Here is a 25,254-nt window from a genome sequence, read left to right as displayed (position 1 = left end):
TACTAAAATTTGCACTCTAAATATACTAATTTAGTGTACAAATGTTAGTATTTTAAACTAAAATACTTTTAGTTTGGTGTAAAATTGTAGTTTTGCATAACCAGCCTTTGGCTCTGATGTCGCTACCTCAGCAGATGACAGCAGAAGACAGTTCACTCTCTGCAACAAACTTACAGATTCTTGTAGCATCTTGCTGCAAACAGTGAAGGACCTAATCATGTTGCATCAATTCAAATTAAAACTTCCTAATTATGTTATTTGCTATCAGCTACTTTGAAGAAGCATGTCCCATGATTTGCAGGTGTCAAAGATGAGCATCAGGCCAAATATTTCATAACCTCTAAATTGTAACCATGTTGAAAAGGTCATAATAGGTTTCAAATTCATCTTGCAGAAATTCTGTTTTCATTGGGTCCATGAGAGAGAATGTGCATGAGAGGTTGCTTGTCCTGTGAGTTTCTGTGTTGGACCGTCATGACCTTGTGACTTGTCCTGCCTCTCAGCCAATGACAGTAGAGACAAAAAATAAAAATAACCGGGTAAAGAAATTGGATAGATGGATGTTACCCAGAAAACAAATCATTGTGATAAAATCTATCATGGCTGAACATCAGGATTTTAAGACACTGTATAGATTAATTTATGCATCACTCCCCCTGCAGCCTTGCATTAGTTAAACATTGCTCACATGAGTGATTTTTTTTCTATTTATTGGTCACTGGCGATCACAATTTATGTCAGAAAACATCTATAGGCATCAGTTTTTTGTAAATATTATCTTTCACTTAGTGCAATTTGTCACCTGTCTGACAGGCAGAACATTTAATTGCTGACATGGTGATCGCAGTAGGAAGAGGTTTCCATACAGTATTGATGAATCCTTTTTCATCAATCACTTCCTCCTCGACCTCTCCTCCAGCCACCGGTGTAGTAATGTGGGGATCACGCAACCTTATCCTCCCAGTCAGGAAGAGGTCAGCAATAAACGCATTTCAAGCTGGTCACTAAAAGGATGGCTTGGATTTTGTGGGAAATTGAAGAGGGCTCAGGGTTTGGGAAGAGATATGTTTTCTTTAAGGTAAAAGTTTCCAAGTGGCATTGTTAGGAGTAAAGTTGCAATAAAGTTTGTTTTGGTCACTAAAACAGCCCTCAGAAGTCCTGAGTGGCATGGTGTGAATAATCATTGCCAACAGACAGAAGCAATATGCTCAGGATTGGATTTTTAGAGCCTGTTAAAATATTACTGAGGTGATTAATATTGAAATATGCGTATGTCTTTCAGCTGTCTGTCTCCCGCTCTTTTTCTCTCTGTCCTGTTCCCAATTTGTTCCCCGTAGTACACTCACCTAACTTTCAGTGTTTTGCGTTACAGTGGCGAAATGTATTTCTTCCCTATACAATGCTCCATCATGTCTGCCTTCACAGTGACTCCACTGTTAACACAGTAAGAGGGCAGAATCAGTTTTTAGTTTTTTTTTTTTTTTTTTTTAGTTATTAGCCGGCTTAATAATTCATTTTATGAATTAGGATATGCAGAGAATAAATCTCTTAGTTTTGTGCACATGCATGCAAGATTTAAACGGTAGTATTTCTCCCCTCTCTCCTTTGTATAAACAAGAAAGAGAAGGAGAACTTATTTATGGCCACATTACTCATTGGATGTATCTGTAATGCTTTGGCTTTTTTTTTGCCTGCACAGTTGATTAAAGTCACACTAGTTCAACTCATCCATCTAAGCAACATTTGGCTTACTTTTCAAATAGACCAAATCTGAGGAGAGGCGATGACTCTGTTGTGATGTAACGAAAAATAAGGGTGATAATTTGCAATAAAGGAATTTGTGATTTTTGAAAGTTGTCCAAAAAAGGGCCAACCCGATTCCTGTCATTTTAAAACACCTCTGGTCTCTAAAACGTCAACAGAATTAGTTAAAAGACAATTTTAAATAATTTTAGAGCATTTGTGATTATTCTCACAAAAGCTGATGATTATTTACATTTAAACCAGAGGGCAGTGCACCACCAAAGATCTTCCTGTGTGAAGTGCTTTCAGAGAATAGAAAGAGTAATTCCCTAAAACTAAAGCATGAAAGTGTAAAGCACAAAGCTGGCATTGTGTTGTAATTGAACACAACAGTAGATGTTTGTAGTCTTTCACAGAACCTGACTGGAAAAAATATTGAACTATCTCTTTAAGCATTGGCATGCATGCACTTTGGCAAAGGGCATATCATCATTTACAGTTTAAGCAACACACAGAGGGCAGCAGTTCTAAAAAAGAAGAAGTTGCTGCTGGTGGGCTGTTACTCCCTGAGGGACTCCTTTTCATGTCTCCTCACAGACAACACCGGCAAGACTCCTGCCATCACTTGCCAGCTATCTTGTAAATCGGCTCTGCTGGTAATTATATAACTTGGCTTTTAAGGAATGTTTTTTTTTTTTTTTGGAAAACAGTAATTTGTACTGCATCGATGTAGATCATAGATACATACGTGCAGTGCATCATCATAGAGTAGATTTTTGAAAGAGTATATTTTTGCTCTAATATGCATATTAGAGCACATTGGATGCTCTAATATGCTGATGTTACAGCATTCAAGTTTCATTAGAGTTTCAGAGATGCAGCCTTACGTGTTTGAGACAGAATTTGATGCCGCAATGATGGATGCTGCCATGGATGGAAAAGGTAACGCAAACTCTTTGACTCCCCAGCTTTAGCCAGTAAGGACATTTTTATATTCCAGCATGCATTTTTTAAGTATGATTGCATCAATTTCTAATTTGCCACCTGTAGTCTACTTTTAAATGTTACACAAGTTTCCAGCACAATCACACTCTATGAAAAAAAAACCCAAAAAACAAGAAAAACACTAAGTAAAACTCTGATTTCTGATGTTGCCAGAGGCAGGCTTATGAGATGTGTGTGCATTTTTTCTTGATTATTTAAGGAGCCACAAAAAATAGTGAAGCATTGAAAAAATAAAAACTGGCTGTGACAGGTTTTTGAAAACAAACAAAAGAAAAGAGGAAGAAGTCTTGCTGGTAGCGCTAATTAGTATTTATTTGTCGTTTTATGTTTACTGTTCAGTAAACATACCCTCGCACTTGCCTGAGTTTGTGAGCTTATTGCCGACATGTTAAGAATACATGGTGCGGGACGTGTCTACATCCTGGTGCAGTGCTGTTTCATTAGGCTCTGATTATGGGGCCTGATTCAGAATGACAGCGTGCAGATTGAGTTGCACGGCCGCTCTAATTCTCTCTATTAATAACAACCCTCCACACTCCTGTCCTGAACCACATTTATTAATCACAATTTGTCATCTGTCCAATGCCTCACCCTCTCCCATATTCTCACCCCCTCCGTGTGTTGTTTCTTTTTTTATTTTCTTCTCCTTCTTTTCACTGCTCTCTTCCTCTCTCCCAACAGGACCTGTTATCCCCTGCACCTCTCCACCTCCCCTTCCTCCCGCCCTCAACACAGGCCCACTCGCCTTCAGCCCAGAGACATGGACCGGCATACAGAGAGATGTTCTCGCTCTCCACACTCACACGCTCAACCCCACTCACTTTAAACTGCACCATGCAAGAAGTCTGATTAATCAGGAGCTCTACAGCTTTAATTGGCAAAAAAAATAACTGTTAAGGGCTTGGATTGTGTTGACTGCTTTGGTAACAATGTGACGATTATAATAAATGGCTGTAAAACAAACCTCTACTTGCAATTACAGAACAGTTGGTGAAGCCTTGTCCAGTGTAATGCATCATAATAGGCATGCACAGCCACTCACTGAGGTAGCATTCAATGGCCTTTTGGAACCCATTGATTCCTTCCACTATTAATCCCAGTCATCTGGAATTTCGATGTGCACAAATGCTGGCATTTAATCAATATGAACGTTGGGTTATGCACAATGTATCATTGCATTGGTGAGAACGTATCCCCACAAGTAAGATCAAATTTCTGCTCGTGTCTCATTTAAATACCCTTTGACCTCACCAGGAAAGATGATTTATGAGACAGCTCCTATCCTTGATTTCACTCAGCCATAGCCCAATTTTCAAACTATATGTATATTTAAAGTAGCTCAAAATTATTCATACCCTTTGCAAAGTTAGATTGTAAATCATTTTCACTCAGTCAAGAATTTTGTTTCTGACAGATAGTGAGAAAAGCATTGACCAGAAGATAAAACATTGTAAAAGGTTTACCCATTTTGAAAAAAAAAAGGCCTGTCAAAACTTAGATTATGAAAAACTCTCCAAGTTGTCCCAGTAAAGTCCAAAGTCTGTGATGTCTGATATAAACAGTTCATCAAATCCATGGCATATGTGTACCTTAAACCCTACATTACTGTAGTTTCCCAACCCGTTATTGTTTATTCTGAGGACTAAATTTCCACATGAACATTGAATAATTACTTTCATTTATCATTTTAATAACTACTAAAGGCTGCTATTACTTGAAAATGGTCAAATTTAATAATTACTCCCTTTTTCAATATAAATAGGTATTTATACCAAGTTATCAGCCTATCCCTGTGTTCAAAGTATCCACTCCTTCTCTATATATTTCACTACATTGGTAAAGGAGAATTTTCTGCTTGTAACTCTGCACTGGAAGATTTTTAATAATATTGAAGAACCTTTTGAAACATTTGTTTTCAATTCTAAAGAGTAGAAATGTTCAAATGCTCAGTATAAATTACAAGGTAATGAATTTGTTCTAAGAAACTGAAAGAGTTTTGAACCTCTGAGGGAACAGACCAGAAAGTGATTTTCTAGTTTGATATTTCCAGAAAGAAGTATTCCTTTATGCTAAGTTGCATCTATGTTGTTTTGAAAGAATATAAAGTCATGTAATATAATGCTCATTTGGAGAGACATCCATTTGGTCTTGTTGAGACATTGGTTATTTAACCCTGGAAATGTTCTTCAGGTGGTAGAAGGCTGACTTTGTAATGGTCTTTATGTGTCCCTGAAAACTCAGAGACACATACACCTGGATTTCAGATCTATTCAGTTGTTTATAACTATAGCAGCTGAAGCTGCGTTCCGACTCTTGACTATTCATTTTTACTAATGAAATTTTTACAATTTTGTTTTCTACTTTTTACCTCTGCTTTGATCTTCATTAGACATTATGCCATGTATTGATGCCCAAGTTTGCCGTCTCAGACACAATGTCTCTAGTTAGTTGCATTTCTTTTTGCACATCACTCCACTTTGGACATAAAAATTAACAAACTGTTTTGAGTTGAATGCAGAACAAAGCTGAAAAGTGAAAGTCATAATATGAAAGCTCTTAACATTTTTAGTTTTGTTTGTGTAAAAAAAAAAAGTGCTTTGTGTGAGTAAGGAAAAATAGATGCCTCCACTGATGTCCAATCAGCCTCTACCAAACGGCATCACGCATAACTCGAGTCTCTCCACTGTTTTCTTTGAGCAGAACTGGTGTTTGGGGGGAAACAGAGGCGATTTTCATGTGCAAATGTCAGTCAGTCCGCTTGCAGCAATCACAGGCCCCGTCTTCTCCAGAGATTGGGGCTCGAGACACAGCCTGAATAATTTAGCAGCGCTGTGCCACCGCGCTTTGGGGTCACAACCTTCTAAAGTGATGACAGAGAGACGTCGGCTGACTTCCCCCTCCCGTTCGCTCCCCATTACCACTTATTTACCGTTCATGATTCCACGCAGACAAAGCAGAAGGCCACACTGGGGAGGAGAAATCATTGGCGCTGGATCAACTGTGTCATAAACCAGAGCACAGCCAAACAATGACATTTTCAGAGTATCCCCAGGTCAGAGGCGATGCCCACCTGTGCTACGCTGTGAAGGAACCACATGTGGCGCACATGATCACTCAAACCCACAGCCACAGACAAAAGACACAAGGACACTCCGGGAGACAAAAGGTCGAGAAGAGAGACGCAGTGGGGACAGATGTCAGACTGAAATCCTTACCAATGTAAAGGTGTGGATTAAGATTCAGATAGTGATCGCAAGAACCCACCCAAATCTTCCCCTTCCAGAGAAGTAGAGATTACAGTGATTTTCACGCCATGACAGGGGAAAGAACAGAGACGAAGAGGACAGAGGGAGAGAAATTGATCCGATCTCCCGTACATTTCCATCATTCGGAGAGAGACGGACTGCTTTCGGTCTGACAAGGGGGGGTGGGTCATCACTCGTCTGCGGTGGGGGTTCTGACAGCAACATGACGAGGATGAATGGACTGTCTGCCCGTCCTAACCAAAACACATGCTGCCGGAGAAATTATACATTTATCTGCCTCATGTTTTCTTTCTGTCATTGCAATCCCTTCTCATCCTGATTTCAATTAAGCGTCAGGTTTTCCTTTTTCTTATTTCATTGTGATTGTTTTGCTCAAGATTCTACAATTTAATGTTTATGTTTCTTGAAGCACCTTGGAATTGTGTTTAAGTTACGTTTTTGTTTTTTTTCATTACAAGCTTCAACATAGTTTATTGTTTTTGAATAGCAAAAAAATTACTTAATAGTACAATGTGATGAAATAAAGGCAATTGTTTCTTATGTTTTATGAATGAAAATCTAAAAAGTGCATTTGGCATTTATATTCAGCCCCCTTTATTCTGCTGCTCTTAATTGACATCTAATAGCAAAAATTGCCTTCAGAAGTCACCGAAGTGGTCAATAGAGTCCATCTGATAGTCTCAGTTGTAAGTCCAGTTTTTCTGTGAAGGCCTCAAAAAATTTGTTAGAAAAGATCAGTGAAGAAACAACATCCCAAAGGCCATTAAGCAGGACAGATACGTCACAAGTAAAGACCTATAATCTGCAAACCTATCAAGACGACGCCGTCCACCTGAGCTGATGTGAGATATGAGATTCCCATTGTGACTGCAGAGAACCTACAGAAATCCTCGGTTAATGAAGAATCTGTTGACAGAATTGGCACTGGCAAATATGACAAATCTACACAATGAATTATAGTTTTTTTTTTTTTAAATTTACTCTGTTTTATATCGACAGCTGTGATGATGATCACTCCTTCCTTGTTTTTAAATGTTTTTAAAGCCTCAGTTCAATAACAATCATCACTCTGGAGGACGATCCTCTTGTTCGTGCCCCTCAAATCGTTTAGTGTCTTTCTTATAACAAAAACAACAACAGAAGTAAAAGTAAGTAAAGTAAAAGAAGCCCAAAGGTCTGATGGGTGTGGAACCAACAGCAGTGAATTTGTGATGCAGGAGGATGTTCCCATGTCGATGCTCCTCGTGATAGCATATTAGAGCAGCTGTTGAGGAGCAGGACAGCTAGGACACAGGGAGGGATTAGCGGCATCTTCCTTTTGACTCAATCTCCTGTTTAATTTGAAGTCATTCACTGCAGCGATAGACTCAGTCAAGTTGAATGAGTTCTGATTTAAACTGGGTTTGTGAAAACTTGAGTTTTTCCCTGGGGTTTCAGCTTGACCTCACGTCTCAGAAACGCATTTCAAGGGCAAGCAGATTGGAAAGGGAGGACACGAGAGATCTCTTTTGAATCATGGTGAGTGATCATTTGGTGAATGATGGCTGGTCGCTGTTGAGCAGCGTGTGATGAATGGTGCAGTGCAAGAATTAGACTTTCTCATTCCTCTGCACTCTATTTATCTGCCTTTCTCTGTCACCAACCGCATTTGTAATAGTTACAATTCCTGCTTCCTTTTTCTTCCCTACACCAATATTTTTTCAAACTCACTTTCAAGCAATGCCCTCAAATGCTCCGTTGTAAAGAACATCTGTGGTGTTTAGTGAAAAGGCAGTTTAATTTTTATAGCCAGAAGTTTTCCCCTTTGCTTCAATTGGACTTACACAGTATTTTGCTTTTACTGTATGGCCTGTTGCTGACTAGAGTAAGCAGTACGAATGATATTTTATTTCTATATCAATTCATTTCTCAAAATATTACATGCATTTTGATAATATGATGTTCTGGTCATTTTCCAAGCTGGGCAACAAAGCCAGGCGAACATTAGGACCCAGGCAGAAGTTGAACTTTGTTGCTACAACGTGGCTGTTGAGCTTTTTTGCATTTGACTCATGAAATTTCTTGAGCAGAGGAAAAATTTATAGTGAATGATGTAATTTTGACATTCCTGGTCCTGATCTAAACAGTCGGAACCATTGAAATGAATGATTTCAACCTGCAGTGAGCTGCAAAACAATATAACTATCAAAATACTTTAGTGAGAAATATTTGTGTTGTCATGCAGAGACTTTGACACATTTCTGGATATGTTTTGACCCAAAGGTTATGAAAAATTGTCCAGAAATGACCTAAAATAATTTTGGCATCCAGACTCCTATGACAAACAGAAGCCTTTTGAATAGAGAGATGATGCTTCTGAAAGAGAAATGCTTTTATGTTCTGACAATAAACCACATAGGTCCAGTAATGTATTCCTGATATTTGCACAATAAATGATCTTGTTCCTATAATATAAATATTATCTTGTTAAAGGATAAAAAGCTTTTGTTGCGATACATATTTTGAAGTAACATGTTAGTATACTGTTCAAATGAGAAGAGTATATGTTATTAGAACAGTGAAATTTCACATTGTGTTTGACAGCTTCACTTATCGACAGGGAGCTGTGCAGGAATTAACACGGAAAGTTTTAAACAGTGAGTGATCCAGCACTAATGGAGTCTCATCCATGAAACCCCCTTTTGCCTCACAAACAGATCACTATCCAGTATAAGCATTTAACCCAACGTTTTACGTCTGACCCATAAAAATCCCAGATCAAAGCCACCCGATCTAAAAACAATAAAGGAGTATTGGCAGGAAAATAAACTTTTACTAAAATACATTACTTTGAAAGTCATGCTGTATGTCATGCAAAAAAAAAAAAAGTACCATTGAAATAAAAGGATTTTCATCCCATGAATATTTCATAATTTCTCTTGCCTGGATATGGAGATGTAAGGAGTTTTTTTTGTGTTTTTTTTTTTTCAGTGAAAGAAGATGGGCTGTCACTTACAAGAAAGGGAAGCTTCCTTCTTGAAGCCCATGTGGGAGAAGCAGAGTGACCATGGAAGGATGACCAGGGGAAGGGTTGGGGTGACCGGGGAGTACACCATGGCCTTGAGGCAGGATTGAGTGTGGTTTTTTAACCAACTGCCAGGGTTTTGATTTAACAGCAAGTTGCCCGAGGCACCCTGTGAGAGAACTACAAAATTAAAGAGACAACAAGGAACAGCAGCTGCCACACCTTTCTGATCAATTAGAAGGTGAAGCGAGAAGTGTTTTTTATGAAAAAGCAGATGCAGATGTAAATGGGAAATAACCTGGGTTTATGTTGAAATGCGGAAAACATGTTGCTCTACATATGCTAACTGAAAAATAATTTTTTTTAAAGAATATGTCAGTGTCTTCATTTGGCAATAAGGGCATTTTGCATCACTTTTAACGTCTCTGTTTCCTTTATTTCGGCGAACATACCGGGAGACCAATTTTCCCCGTTTCTAATTGGCATTCCCTGTTGCATAATGTTTCTAACTGACTGATCAGGTATCAGAGATGGACTTCTTTGTGTAAATGCAGTTTGAATAATTCATACTTGGCTGTCAGAGCGGGAGAGAAGGGGGCATTTTAGAAATCAGCTTGCTATGGCCCTGACCATGAATAATTGATCCAAACTGATTAAAGTTTGCCATGATTACCCCTCACCTCCCCAACAGATGAAGCACCACACCTGTGTTTGCTGTCTTTTTTGTAAATCTCCTCATTCTCACCCGCCTCTCCATCAAACCTTTTTCGTTTACCCACCACATTGTGTGTGAAGGAATGCACTACATTTTAGCACAACTGCCTGTTAGATATTCTATTGTTTTACAACACAAGCTTAATTTAATGCAAATAAGCCAACACTGGGTTAGATTTTCTCCAGCTTCCTGATGTAATAAAGTGTAGTTAATCAATCCTATCTGCCATCTCTTAATTTAATACGTTTCTGCTCCTGCAGTGAAGAAAAAAGAGACATATTTCTCCTCCTTTCCCCCTTCAGGCTTTGAATCTTTTGCCTCAAGGCGAGTGTTAATTGCTATTGGCATCTTGTCTTATACTTTGTAACAATTATGGATACTGTGCTTCAAGCAGATCTGCACTAATCAACCCGACCGCATTTGAAACGACTTCGACACACAGAGAGAGAGGGAACTGTTTCTCACTTTTCTCAACCTTCAAAGCCCACCCAAGAAAGAAAGAAAGAGACAAAGAAAGGAAGAGAGATTCGTCACAGAGAGCGACTTAAAGGAGGGGAAAAGCAGGGAACTGAACGCAGTGGGAAAGAGTGACAGCTAATGACAGAAGCTACAAGTTGTGACCTTTAGAGCAACTACACAAGCATGACGAGCCAGGCTCAAGGTGACAGAGAAACCGCCTGCCTGTGGAGGAGAACGCTGAAGGATAACAACGCTCTTTGGGTCTGTGGTTTAGGAGTCATGGGCCAGCAGTGGTAATGGAGATTATAGCTACATGGGTGATCAATAACCCTGTAATTTTAACCACAGAGCCATGGCAGAACCATGTCAACACATTTAAAGCTTAACAGACAGGGAAACAAATTTTTTGTGCCAACACATGCTGCTTGCAAACATTATTTAATTTTTTTCATCAGTTATTTTGGAATGATGTGTAAAAATTACTGCATGAGGAATTCTTGTTAGAAATTTGTAAAATAATTGTAACAGTTATGTCACCTTACAACCTCTATAAGGTGTTTATTCATGTGATTGGCCAACACGGAGTTATAGAAGGTAATATCTGAACCGGTGAGACAAAAGACAAACTTTTTTGAGTATTCACATGACATTTCATTTGGTGTTAAAAATATTACAACATTTTGCAAAAAGAAGAAGGAAATATAAACAAAATAAAGGAAAAGCAGGAGAAAAATAAAAGCATAAAAAGTTTACAAAAAGGCAAAAGTATAGAACTACATATTGTTTAATAAGAATAAGAATTTATAAACTCGAAGGGATTTTTCTGAATTTTTGATTTGATAAAACGAGATGGTTCTCCATGTTTGATTCTATAAAGTAGATGGTCCTCAGTATTGATCTAGGTAATGAGTAGTTTCTCTCGATGAGTTTTTCTGGACTCTAAGTTTGTATTAATTCCTGTTGTGGGTTTAGTGAAGTATTTAAACTAAGGTAATTGTGGGGATACAAGTGACATAACTATTGATTATGCTTTGTAGATGAAAATCCTGGAGGAGAACATGGCCATCAGCTCAGCATCGCGATATAAAGGACACCTGCATGTCCAATAAGTGCTGGTTTAGGAAATTTTCTGAACTTTCTGAGTCTTTTAAACTATAGAAGCAAGAAAGACAATACCAGAATTCACTGTCTGAGAAACATTTGTCTTTCACAGTTCAGTCAAATAAACAAATGATACCCTCCTTGTATCAACATCTGGCCTCAAGTTTACTTTTCAGATCCAGTTACGTTTCATACCTTGGTCCAGAGAAGCACTGATGTCCCATACCAGTGTAGATTATATTTATATTTTGTGCATCATGTATGTTGAGTGAACTGACTTTTCCATGCAATATGTTGAGTTTTTTTTTTAATATTGAAAACATGTCTTGCTTTGATCAGTTTTCAGTTTTATTGTAACTGGGCTAAACTTGGGCAAATATTGTTTGTTCACTGAGAACAAATCAGAAACGCTAATGCTCTGATTTTAAAATAAAACTGCAGCTTGAGTGTAGATAAAACAGGTATTGAGGTCACTGTTTCACCTATGCACTCCACTGTGTGTGACCTCCACTCTGCAGGGTTTTAAAAAGGAAGTAGAAGAAGAAGAAGAAATGGGGGTGTACTGGGAGGATGTGTCCAGCTCTAATCCCCGGTGAAGGTTTTCAACTTGCCGGGCGCTCTGTCTGTCCTGTCAGCTCTGAGCAAACACCCCATCCTGAAAAGGAAGAAGGAAGGGAAAAAACTCCCAGATAGCATCACACACGGCTGGCCAGGACCTCACTACCAGTCCGCCTGTCTGCTCTCCCCTCCACAGAGCCTTCATAAGAGATGGGAGGAATACTAAGAGAGCAGGCATAGATTTTCTGCAGGAGGCTGTGCGTGTGGGTAGGAGTTCGGGGGATTGGAGGTGGTAGCGAGGCGGCTGTGGGAGAGTGGTGGGCTTGACTGCCTGCATCAAACTCCCCTCCCGTTCTCTCACCCCCTCTTGTTCTCCCCTCCTCTTCTTCTCATCTCCTCGGCTCTGGAGGGACCCTCTGTTTGTCAGCCAGGCAGTGGAGCGGCTCCCTCTAACCCGACCTCCTCCCATTTCTCTATCTTTTCACCTTCCTCCCTGTCTCTTTCTCCTTTCTAGATTTCTTGTTCTCTTTCTAAATCTACACACCTCCTTTTTCTCTGTTTAGTTTTTCTTTTGCCACAATCCTTGATGTTTTCCCCCCTCAAACTAAAAAGAAAAAAAAAGAAACAGCGTCTTTTCTCCTTCTTTAATGGAGAGACTGCAGAATTCAATAAAGACCAAAGATCCAGATATGACGGACGATGACTGATCAGCTTTGATGCGTCTGCATGAGCAGTGATTAATGAGATTCAGTGGAAGAAAATCTGATGCAAAGAGTTCATTCAGTAAGGGAACAAGTACACATAAATACTGAGACGTTATGACAGTAACATGCTGTTACAAAGCATGTTACTGAATTTACTGCTTTACTGGACTTACAGTAAAGCAGTAAATTCAAACAAAATACACTGAAATAATACATTCAAGAGGATTTGAACAAGGCAAAAAAACTCTATTAAAATATGAGTGATCAGAAACTACTTTATGTTTAGTTTTTACAACTCCAGTAATAGGAATGCTGGATCTGAAGCTTACCAGCTCAATATTAAAAAGATCTAAGGTAGGAGTTTCATTGTGAAGGTGCAAATGTTTGACAGAGAAGAAGAACTTGAGGAATAAAGACAATTCCTTTGGTCCTGCCCAAGACTGAATCCAGAAGGATTCAACGTTTTAGAGCTTAAATTTGTCCCATAGATCAGCTCCAGCATGAATGTTTTTGCTGACAGATGTCCCCTTCCCTTCATCTTCATCTTTCTTCCAGACTTCTCTGTTCCTCCTCTCCATCCCCAGCCTCCGTTTTCATCATCAGTCAGCTCAAGCGTGCTCCACATGTGTGCTGAGATCAGAGGGAGAGTGTAGGGTTTCTATTGATTTCTGACACTGCGGGATGACAAGTTTAGTCTCATTTTATCCTGCTTACATCTGATTTGTTGCAAACAATACAGGAAAAAATAACAATACAAGCTTCAGAAAAACAAAACATTTTTCGGCATGCTGTCTTTCAGTGTGTGCTCCTGTATTTCACTCAACATCTTGTATTTCTTAGGAATACTTTTGTTTAGGTTTGTGCTTTGCTGAAATGCCCAAGGCAGTCCATCGGGGCGCGCAGCTAAGCTGCCATGTCAGATTGCAGCAAATGCCGAAACAAGAAGAGGTTGACTCACAGTGGCACTCTGCGAATGTGGCCCCCCTGCGGATGAAGTCCATCATGCCTGCAGATGTGGCCTGCAGCTGGGGCAGGTGGATCACAAACTGCCACAACAAGGGAGGAACTTAAGATGGAGGAAACGAGTGACACTGACGACATGAAGCCTCCCAGAGCGCTGCTTCCTTGCACCACAGGATACAAACCCGGCAGACCAGAAGCCGGCTCTGTTTCGGAACTGACAACATGTACTCGTTTAATCTGTGACTTCTGACCTCTTCCCTGCTCCCGCAGACAGCGCCTTCCAAACTTTTTCTCATTTTGCCACAAACTTCAATGTGTTTAATTGGAATTTTATGTGATAGATCAGCCTGAAAGTGGTGTTAAATTGCAAAGTGGTAGGTGTTGACTGAATGCTTAAAATATTTTACCGAAAAAAATTTGAAAATCGTGGCATTAATTTGTGTTCAACCTTCTTCACTCTGACATCCCTAAATCAAATCGAGGACGATCGATTCCTCTCAGAACTGACCAAATTAGTAAATAGAGTCATGCTGAGAATAAATTAATCACAGTATAAATACAGCTGCTCTATCAATTGCTCTGGACAAACAGCATCAGGAAGACCAAGGAACAGCTAAGAGAGAAAGCTGTGAAACAGGTTTAAAACAGAGTTAGGTTATAAAACGAAACAACAAACTTTTAACGTCCCAGAATTCATCATTTAGTCCATCATTTAATAATAGAAAGAGCATATTACGCCTGTAATCCTAACAAGACCAGGGCGTCATAACAAACCGATAAATCTGCAATGAGACAATTAGTCAAAACTGCAGTCAAAATAGTAACTGGACCTGCAGAGAACCAGCGCTTAGGTGGTCGACTCTATTGGGATGCCAACTATTAGTTGTGTGCTTCATAACTCTGGCCTTAATGAAGCAGAGAAAGAAGTCCCATTTCGATTTTTGCCGCAAGGCGTGTAGGTAAGACAGCAAACATAGAAAACAGAGACACAGAGAATCTAAATGAACAAACTGGAATATTTCTATCTATGTAAAGAAAAAAAAATCACTGCATGTAGAGGAGAAGATATACACACAACACTGAGAGTAGCATCTCCACAGGGAAACATATTGGTAGCAGCATTATGGTGTGGGGATGCTTTTCCGAGCTTTAACTATTTTTTTTTCCACTTCACCACTATGCACTGCTGTGTGTTAATCCATCATGTGAAATCTCAACCAAAATACATTAACATTTATAGCTATAAATGTTTGAAGGATATAAATAATTTCGGCAGGAGTTTTAAAGCTCCGAGGCACACAAGTTGCCATGTTCGATTTTCTTGTCCTGGACCAGACCTGACAGATTTGTGTGTTCTGTTGGACTCGTTTGCTTACCCAGGTGCGTATCTGTTTTTATCCGTCCGTGTTCGACGCATGTATAAATCAGCCTGATGCATAAATCAGACTCCTGGCTGGAGTCACTCTGATGTGGACGTTAATGGCTGTCTGTAAACTGGCCTGCCAAGCCTTGTTAAACCCACACCAAAGCCCTTTGCATCCTTTTAATACCATCAACAAAACCTCCTCCTTCCCCTGAAACTATTTATCCACCTTTCAATTCATGTCGCTTTTCATCTAATGCTTTTGTTTTCTTTCTGTCTTCTTGTTCGACCCTCGGTGTCCTCTGAAAGACGCATTTAGATGTGTGGCAGCTTGCTGCTGTAGCTTTTTTCCCCCCCCTCACAGCCCAATGATTATGTTGTGAAGCTCTCTTTGACATTTTTCCCAACATGAAAGGGGGACAAAGTTCAACTGAGAGCTTCAAGATACTTCAAGCATCATCTTTTTCCTTAGTGGATCTGCTTATTTTCCCCATAAATTCTTGTTTGCCTGTTGCAGAAGCTGAATATCCTGTGTTTCCTTTTTCATCACGTCTTATCAACGCTCTTGGTTTTCATGTTCTCCCGGGGAGAGTCTCCGTTTCCTGGCTGGAAGTCTGTGTCCTTCTTCTAGGTGTAGCTGGGATCCGCTCGCACCTGGCTGACACCAACTCCTCAGCAGACAGCTTCCCTCGCATGGGCTCAGGTGGCTGACTGACAGCTGTCCGTCTGGATAAAACAGAGCAGGACACACACTGTACTGCAAGTCACCATCACTTCTGTCCTAACACCTTTGATACTGCCACCCCCCTTTGGTTTGTTTTCTCAAAAAAAAGAAAAAAAAAAAAAAAAAAAAAAAAAATATATATATATATATATATATATATATATATATTTGTGTGTGTGTGTGTGTGTAGGTATAGCTTAAACTTTAACTTTTAGCTTGTTGATTTCTTGCAAGAATCATGTTAAAGAAAATAAATTAAAAGATACACTTGTAACACATAAATTGTGTACAAGTTTATCTTAAAATCTTTCCTCTTTTAGGCCAGGATGGATTATCACAATTCTTGCTAAAAGGCAGGGGATTGTTGTTATAAGTTCTTCAAAATTGGAAATTTTGAAGAACTTATAACTTATAAAAATGTGTGGAAACAAGACATCACATAAAAGAATTAGGCCTAAATGGATCTTCCATTTTGACAAAAAACCTTATTGGGGCAACAGAATAATTTACAAAGCGGCTAATAGATGTTAACCTCAATATTTTAGAGAGACAATCACAAACTCCCATAGAAAATTAGTGGGTAGAAGTGAAGTGTGTGTGAGTAAGGCGACTTATAATCTGGACGTAGTTTTTCTAGTTGGGAGGAACGGGCACAAATTACAGAAACTACTGTGAGAAGCTTTTGAAAGCAATTCTACTATTAAGAAAATAATGTAAACTTCTGAAATTGAAGAAAGTTAAAGAAATCTTTAAGCACTTTCACTTTATTCTGATATTTACTTATTATGTATCATTTTGGTATTTCTAACTGAAAACAACAAAATATAGAAAAGTGTAGCACATACATTTTTGTATTGTGTATCCAAATGTCTGGTTTTAACTTTGTAGATGGAGTAAATTTTACCCCATTCACTCCAAGATGATTTAATTACTAGTTTTAATAAAGATGACTTTGACTCAAACGCTTGAAAAATAGTCAGCCACGGGAAAGGAAAATTCAGTCACGAGGGTCCAGAACAAGCCAGTGGCTGATGAAGACAAATGTGTAAACACATGTCGGCAGAATTGCTTTTTGGTTGAGCGTGAATCGGCCACACTCAGGAGGGCAGAAAGATGGAGTTGTGATTTATAGTTTTGTGCTGTCCCCGGACCACCACTGTCTGCTGCCTCCCACCACTGTAATTACAACCTGTGTCTATTAGAATAGTCCTGCTGCCCACAAACGCATCAGCTCAGCTGAGAGGATGGGAGGGGAAGAACCGCCTCCCCTTAAGAAACCGTTGGTATTCAAACTGCGTTCTCGCCAAAAACAACAGGAGTGCAGAAAGAACGCAGATGATTAGACAAAGGTCAAAAAGAAACATGCAGAAAGGCTCGGCGCACTTAAAACATGCATTTTAAGATCCAAACCTCCAGTTACAGCTGGTGATGCATGTAAATGTATTCAGGGGAAGCATGTCTCATAAAAATCATTTGAGAATATAAATGTTCATTCAGTTAGGTTCATTCGATTATCCCACTGATCTGAAAAACAAAGAGATTGTCAGTTGTGTAGTTTATCTCCATTTTAAACCATATCAGTCAATCTTGAGTTTTGGGAGGTTTTTTGTTGTTTTTTTTTGTTTGTTTTTTTGAAGGAAGATTCTCTTGTAAATCTCTCACACTTGTTTCACATTACATATCTCACATTTCTGCATTCACTCCTAGAATGCTATTCGGATACATCTGCTGAAATGAACTTTAACTGGGACATCACAGCATCTCCTAGTGGAGGAATGCAGAGCTGTTTTTAGGTCTCTTGGAAAACGCTCTAACATGAGTCAATCCATTAAAGTCTCTCACATACAGTGCACCGCACATTTATTAACCCTTCTGGTGAAGATATGCAAATCAATCCTATAAACACATACATGATGAGTGAAATTTAGAAAAAAATCAGTCTTTGCAATGAAGAGGACAGTCTCATGGAAGGAGTAAAATATTTTTGTGTGTGCAAAATTACAGGTGACACATGTATTGACACTTTTAACAATTCTTTAGAATTTAGTAAATTATAGATTTTTTTTGTTTGATCAGGGTTTTTTTTATCTACTTATCCATTATAACATAAAATGGTCTCCTGTTCTCTTCTGGTCACCAGCTTGAATGAGGATCCATGTTTATTTTGTCATTTTGCGCTTGACAATATGACAATGGTAGGAGGACTAAAAAAACAAAACACACAAAAAAAAAACACCATACTTTCCTGCCACAGGACTGCTGCAAACACTGACATTTGGATCACTGGTGGGGCTGCACATTCTCAATAAGATACTTTTCTGGAACTGGAAGAACAGAAATCATTCTTGCTCTGATTTAAGATTTCTTGTAGGTTGTTTTTGAGACATAACTCAAAGATTTTATTTTTATTTTTTCCTTTTTGTGATGTCAGACAAACATTGTGGCAGACAGATGTTGGCAAACAAATTAGTCAGTTTAGCTTTGTTGCAGCCAGACAGCCCTATGAGGACAAAGCAGGAGTATATTAGTACTCAAATTCTTGCTTCATTTTTCTTTTACATTACAGTGTGATATTGTACTACCATAATAAAAACTAAGTCTATTTTAAGGTTGTTGACATATTTTTCTGAGGTGAGTGACCTCTGTATGTTTCACAGAATTGCTTTATGCCTCACTTCTTGCTGCTATAAAACAGAGTTGTCACACAGTTCACAGTGAAAAGCTTGACCAGCCTAAACATCTATATTGTTGAGTTAACTTTGCAATAATACTTTTTTTCCAAATGGCCTCTTTCTTTTCTCTCTCCCTTATAAAGTGCAGGATTGTTCTCCCTTTAAAAAGGGACTGATCACCTTTTACGTTTTTCCCTGGAACTCAACTGATAATGAGAGCTGGCGGTGAGCTCTGGTCACTGTCATTCATGCTGTAATTGGCCTGAAGGTGCAAAGGGCAGTCCTGCATCAAAGAGCACCAAGAACTAAGTGGCTTGCAGGGACAGAGATAAAAGAATACAACGCAAAGGAGGACTCTTAAACTTCTTCACTTGAGACACTGTTTAAATGCAACTAACTGTTCAATAAGCAATATATTTGGGGGTCAGAGCAACAATTGGTCAAGTGAAACTAAAAAAAGTAGAAACATGGACATTTAAACCAAAGTTATAATTCTTTAAATCTTGCTGTGTTCATTACATTCTTATACCACAGCATGTATCTTTTAGATTAGTCAAACAGTGTTAAAATAAATCTGTATCTCATGTCTCCATATGCCTTCTTTTAAATAATCTTTTTTAATGATAACAAACCCAGAAGCTGAGTTGCCCTTTATGCAAGTCGACTGATGAAGGCCCACTCACCAGGGAGATAGCAAAATGGGTTACAGTGTCTGAATACATTCATGTCTATGTGAATAATTAAGTTTACTTTTTTAAACTGTATGATTTTCTTTTTACATATGTAATTTCCAATTAGTGAAAAATGTGTTTAACTCTGAAAATAAGTCTTTTCTGTCGCACGTGTCTTTTTAGATGTGTAAGACTGAAAAGGTACACACCTAATATAAAAGTCTATCTGAGAAGTTTGTTGTCTTACTGAAGGTGGCGTAAAAACAAAAATTCAAAACAATGCAAAAAAAAAAAAAAAGAAAAGTTAATCAGGGTGGAATAAGTCAACCACCGAAAAAACAAAACTACGGCAGGACAAACCATATATCTGAAAATAACATGAATTGTTTTTAGTCTGATCATTTGTATTCAACCACCTTCTCCTCTTTTTACTTGCACAAATTGCTCTTGTCTTGCTTGAAGCAAACAAATTTAGCAAACCTGTTTGAAATTTAATACGATTCTTCATGACCCAATACACTAACGTCATCCAACAGAACGGACTCTGTTGTGAGGTTGGATTCAGGGTCTTGCAAATGCCTGCACTTACAGAAAAAAGATGGCAGGGAGATGTTTGCACTGATATCATAGCTCATTAGTGTAATAACCATGCTCTCGTCTGATCTATGTGACCACAGACTCGAGTGGTTAAGGCTGAATTTGTAACTTATTGATTCCTACGGCTTATTAAAGGCATGAGTATCTTGCTGTACAGGAACATGAGAAGGCAGGATTACAAGGAAATAGGAGTATTGATCAGATCAAGAAGTAGGGGCTTACATTTCAAATTTCTAAAAAGAGCCAAGATTGAAGGGAAAGAGCAATGTTTTCTCTGAGATATAGGGAAATATTCTGATAGGTCACACATTGATACATGCTACAAAAGGCATTTATCATTGCTGTCAATAAAGCACATTATTCAGATGAGTATGAAGGCTCACAAAATTTTTGTTATTGTTATTGCTCACAAAATTAATACTTTTGTATTTATTTCACTGCTTTTCTTGGTCCTGGTTCAAGAAATAACCCATCCAGCAGCCAATAACTGTAAACTCCACAAAAACCTGTCAGTGCAACAAATGTAACCCTTCAAATTAGGAGTAATTAATGGCTGATTTTATTTTTTTCAAGGAAAGTAAGACAGTTATACCTCCAGTTCAGATTGTTGTAAGACTTTCTTCTAAAGCAGTGATTAAGCATCCAAGTCTGAATTCGATATAATCTGTTAGGTAGTTTATGATTAATCACTTTCAATTTGGTTTAATATTACTTGGTATCACTTATTAAAATCCACACTTTTAGTTTGTACTTGTGCAGTTTTAAAGATGGCTTGTAGAGGTACACAAGATGCTTCATTTTATGCCATAACTACTCATCATAATTCAGTGCTCCTGTCCCTAACTCATTCAATCTCAGGCTTTGTCAAACAACAACAAAATGGCTGCTGGAACGTCAAGTAAATATGTATTTCAAAAAGTGTTTAATTCCTGATTCATTGTCTAATTGCAGTTGCAGGGGTTTTCCGGTAGGTGGCGCCGTTGTTTCTCGTTCGATCTTGTTTTGGACGTCATCTGTGACGTAACCAGGAAGAGAAACGTCACTTTAGCCGTACCCTTCTCAACCTGCAGGAAGCTTAAAAGCCTAAAACAAACAAACCGCTTCAACAGCGCTCAAAGCGTAAGTTAAAGGACAGAGGTCGCTTTAGTCGCTTTTAATAGCCGATACTTTACCTTGTTATGTAGCTGCTACGCCTTTTAACAAAAGTCTTGTTCGCTTATTGTCGCAGGGTCTCGACGGTCATCGTTCAGCAGGCTTGCAAATAGGTGTTTTTTTTTTTTGTTGTTGTTGTGGAGAATGTCGTCTTGCCGAACAGGATCGTGGATGTTTGCTGCTGTCGCAGTGACAGTATTTCTATTGGATAATGTTATTTTTGCTGAAGCTAAGGTAACAACAAACAAATAAACATAAAACAACATCAGGGTGATACTGGGTTGTGATGCAGCAGAAGAGTGGATGCAGCCTAAGTAATATGAAGAAATGCTTAGTTATCGTGTCAGATTCTGGACAAAACGTTTATAAACACGAACTTTTATGGAACGTAGTTTTTATAACACATCGCTCTAGTTATAATTATCTTATTTTACCTTAAGTTTATTTTATAACGTTTTATTATCCTATTAATAACTTGCATGCTCTTAAAATCTTTGGAGGGGGTAACTAGAAAACAACATGAACATGACAAGTAATTTAGGTTGAGGTCCTGAGAGTGCATCTTAAACAACAAACATGAACCTCACTGCAACAGGAAAGTCAATTCAATTTATTTGTTAGGATTTTTCACGTTGTTGTTCTGTGATAGAGATTTCTTAATAGCAGAGGAATAATAGTGACATAGAGTGCCGTTAAAAGTGTCAATAAACTAGAAGTTCAACCCTGACCCATGTTTTCCTTGCTTTCTGCAGAATTTTGAGGATGTCCGCTGCAAATGCATCTGTCCGCCTTACAGGAACATCTCTGGGAATATCTATAACATAAATGTCACCCAGAAAGATTGGTGAGAGGAGCCTTTTACTTATTTGAATTGGAAATACACGAAGACCAATAAGTCAATTGTCGGTGAAGATTTCTTGTAGCAGATTCTTGTCAAGTCTAAGGAGTAAAAAAATCAATATTTCTTGAAATAATGTGTGCCTTTTACTCTGCCACAAATAGTTCTATTTAGTTTTATTCGTGATAGAATAAAAGGTGATTGGTAACTTTGCAATTTAATTGATTTTATATTCAGAATTTGTACATGTAATATATATTTGTTTTATTTTGAATTTGTGAATATGTTGCCAGCTTTTCAAAATGTAATAAATTTGCAGCAACTGCCTCCATGTTGTGGATCCCATGCCGGTTCCTGGCCATGATGTGGAAGCCTACTGTCTGCTGTGTGAGTGCAAGTATGAGGAGCGAAGCAGCAACACCATAAAGGTACAGAGTGGATTTATTCCAGATCTGTTCCAGTCTTCAATATGACAAAGATCAATGGCATGATTATTCTTACAGTTCTTATGAAAGAAGAAGATTTTTTTTGTCTTTTTAGTAAAAAGACTTAACATATAATAAATGGATTGAAGTATTAATGTTTAGTATGAAGTTTTTATGTTAGTTGGTTCTCAGATTGGAGGTTTTCTTAGATTGGATCTCGCTCATACAATATTCCCCAGGTGACCATCATCATCTACCTGTCAGTCGTTGGGGCTCTGCTTCTCTATATGCTGTTTCTGCTGCTGGTTGATCCTCTGATCCGCAAACACGACCCCTACACTCAGCCTCTGCACAACGAGGAAGACTCCGAGGTAACAAGCAGCACACATAAAGAAAATCATTGCGTTTCATGGGTAATGTGAAGCTTTGGACTTACAAATAGTGCTTCTTTTCAATGTGTCTCTGCTTGTGTGTGTGTGTGTGCATCTTCAGGAGATGCGTCCTCGTGCAGACGCCGGGCTGGCCAGAGGAAACACGGTGCTGGAGCGGGTCGAGGGGGCACAGCAGCGCTGGAAGAAGCAGGTGCAGGAACAACGGAAGACAGTTTTTGACCGCCACAAGCTGCTGAGTTAAAACCTCACTGCTGAACTTCAGCCGTCCTCGGCGTGACAAATCGCTCCAGGCTCAGTACTATTCCACCCTCACCAGCTGCACTATTTCAAAGCTAGCTTTCATTGATGTGCAACGCAATGACTGTATAACTTAAAAACTTCAGACATGTTTATCTAACAAGCAGATGGGTTGTAATCTTGCATATCTCGTGATCTGAACACTGTGATACGAGTTAAAATGCAGCTGTGAAAAAAAACATGCTTTGCACATTCTTAAGAGTAAATATATTCTCGGTCATTTTAAACTGCAGCAAAGCATGAAGTTTTGAATGTCTTTCGAAAATAAGTGTTTTAGTGATCGATGTGATGAGTTTTCTGCCCGTAGTTTTCTTGTTGCATGAGTTTTAAAAGTTATCTCACAAAAAAAAGCTCATGGAGTTGGTTATAATCACAGTGCTGCGATGATTGCCAAATAGTCCTTATTTCTGATTTGGGATTTGTAATTTATTGGTCTGCTGCACTTGAGCATGTTCAGATTTAATTTTGAGTTTTGTAACTTATTGGTGTTTTTTAACCTCAAGCTGTGCCTTTTTTCTTAATCTCTCTCACTTCGGGAAAATGGATTTTGTGAAATCAAAACAAAGATTTGTTTTTTAAATATTGGCCGATCATCACTTTCTGGATGTAGCTGAGGGCAGTCAGCCAAGTGATGCTTTAAATTAGAAGCTTGGAATTGTATGAAGACATTGTTAAAGTTGCCATTTACAACACAAGCATTCATAAATGCATTAAGGGTAAGCTCATAACAATTAGCCTTTCAATGAAGCTTTAAACAGATAAGGAATTTGAAAACACATTTTTCTTACACAGAGCCTTCAGAGCCACGCCTCTCTAGAACAAGCTGAGCTCAAACACAAAGAAAAGATTCATTTTGTCCCTTTAGATATATTAACATTTGTGCTTTTAAAAGACCCTCAAATCTTAAATGTATATGATGAGCAATTTTAGTCTGTGGTCTGTGCTGAATCATTTACGGGAGGGATCTCACAGTTTGAGGACCGAAAGCAACGGCTTAATTTGCTGACTCTACCAGTGATGACAGTGGTTGTGACAGGAGAGCAAATGTTTCAGGTGAGAAAACATTCTTCTCACTCACATTCTGTATTTTGTGTCCTCCAGGACAGAGGACATGTTCATGGATGATATTGTGAAATAAATATCAGGGTAGCACTCAACCACCCCGGGTAGAGTGCTAGCCTTTCAGATCTCTAAGCTGCTGCTTTTGTTTTTGCCATTAATGCTCAAGTGTAATCCACATACGTAACATAATCCAGCATAACCAGCGATCGATATTGTGTTCAGCTGTTTTGTGCTAAGTTTCTTGATTTTATGTATCTTAATTTTTTTAGATGGAAATTAAGATGACTGCCACGAGCAACACATTCCAAACACAACTGAGAAAGAAAATTACATAAAAATGGTGACATATACCATTTATAAAGGTCTAATTACTCCAGACGTTAGTGTAGTGGAGCAAAATTCACTTCCTTTAAGGGAAGATGAAATTGAGACCTTGAACCTTCATTGGAGAATGTTTGAAAACTGTCACCAAAGAGCTGATTGGTGCGGCAGAATCAGGACGCCTCGTGGTTATGAAAAGAGGATTTGTGCTTGTGTGCCAAAGTTTCTCACTGGAGGATTTTTTTTATTTGTCAAAGTAAGGCTCATTTTCTCACAAAACTTTATTTAGTTCAACCTGCTGATGTTTTGTTATTTGTACTCATTTAGTTTTATTAATAATTGTTAATGTAGTTAATTTAAATATATTTTGTCATAACGCTGCTGTTGTTGCTTTTTATTTATTAATAGAAAAGGTTGTAATGATTTAGTGTTATTGTGAGGCAATCCACAGAAAATATGTTTTGTGCTGTTCAACAATTACTGTAGAAACATCGCAACAATTTTCACTGTCAAATTTCACTTTACATATGTAGTAACTACTGATGTGTTGAAAAAATTTCCTCTATTTCAAAAATGTTTTACAAAATAATGCTAAGGTATATTAAAGTTGTATGGGTGGCACATGGTGACAAAATGCACAATTCACTTTTGTTTTATTTTTTCCTTTTAATTTCTTTTTACGTTTCTATAATATTATCTCTACCCTCATGCGATCATTGATCCCGGTGTCTTCACATTTAGCAACTGCAAGTTCAATAAAGGAAAAAAATAATTCTCTTAACATATTGTGACGTTGATTTATTTCACTTTAGGGTTACATTTATTTATGAGCAGCAGGGGGCGACAAAGTACACTATAAATAAACTGGGGGGAAATTAATTAAGATCTCAAATTAGCTTTAAGAAAATTCTCAGATTATATGAGATTTTATACAGCTACGCTGTTCCTGATGAAAAACTGCTTTTATTCAACATTATAATTTTCAGGATCCGTATAACATTTACTGCATAAAAAGTTATTTAAACTTGATAGGCTGTCACTAACCTCTGATCCTGTGAAAAGTACATTTAAAATTAAAGAATCCAATTTAAGCATCCCACATAATCCATTTTATTTATAAAGCCGTGAAACTAGAATGAAATACTGTTCATGCAGCATCATATGTAGACATTGAATTTTTTTTCTGAATATTTGCAATGACATTATGCTGTACATATGAAAT

At 38.2% G+C, this 25,254-nt stretch overlaps 1 protein-coding gene across 2 annotated transcripts; it reads left to right on the top strand.

Annotated features, from left to right (window-relative positions):
• The first annotated feature begins 20,576 nt into the window (after positions 1–20,576).
• Positions 20,577–24,813, top strand: tmem9 (transmembrane protein 9). 2 transcript variants are annotated; one of them, XM_055049761.1, is made up of 6 exons: positions 20,577–20,664; positions 20,774–20,931; positions 21,450–21,541; positions 21,855–21,963; positions 22,200–22,331; positions 22,453–24,813. In XM_055049761.1, exons 2-6 carry the CDS (start codon positions 20,842–20,844, stop codon positions 22,591–22,593), a joined length of 564 nt encoding a protein of 187 aa, XP_054905736.1. In that variant the 5' UTR covers positions 20,577–20,664; positions 20,774–20,841; the 3' UTR covers positions 22,594–24,813. The 2 variants fall into 2 exon arrangements, with proteins under 2 accessions (XP_054905736.1, XP_054905737.1); XM_055049762.1 differs by lacking the exon at positions 20,774–20,931 and having other exon boundaries at positions 20,607–20,664.
• Positions 24,814–25,254: the final 441 nt, after the last annotated feature.

The sequence above is a fragment of the Poeciliopsis prolifica genome, unplaced genomic scaffold (genome assembly GCF_027474105.1).
Source record: "Poeciliopsis prolifica strain line A6 unplaced genomic scaffold, Auburn_PproV2 SCAFFOLD029, whole genome shotgun sequence".
Taxonomy (NCBI): domain Eukaryota; kingdom Metazoa; phylum Chordata; class Actinopteri; order Cyprinodontiformes; family Poeciliidae; genus Poeciliopsis; species Poeciliopsis prolifica.
This window is presented reverse-complemented; position numbering and strand designations above follow the sequence as displayed.

Coding starts and splice junctions, on each gene's coding strand:
- tmem9 (XM_055049761.1), top strand. CDS start 20,842: ATGTCGTCTTGCCGAACAGGATCGTGGATGTTTGCTGCTGTCGCAGTG. Junction 20,932..21,449: donor TTATTTTTGCTGAAGCTAAG/GTAACAACAAAC, acceptor TGCTTTCTGCAG/AATTTTGAGGATGTCCGCTG. Junction 21,964..22,199: donor GAAGCAGCAACACCATAAAG/GTACAGAGTGGA, acceptor AATATTCCCCAG/GTGACCATCATCATCTACCT.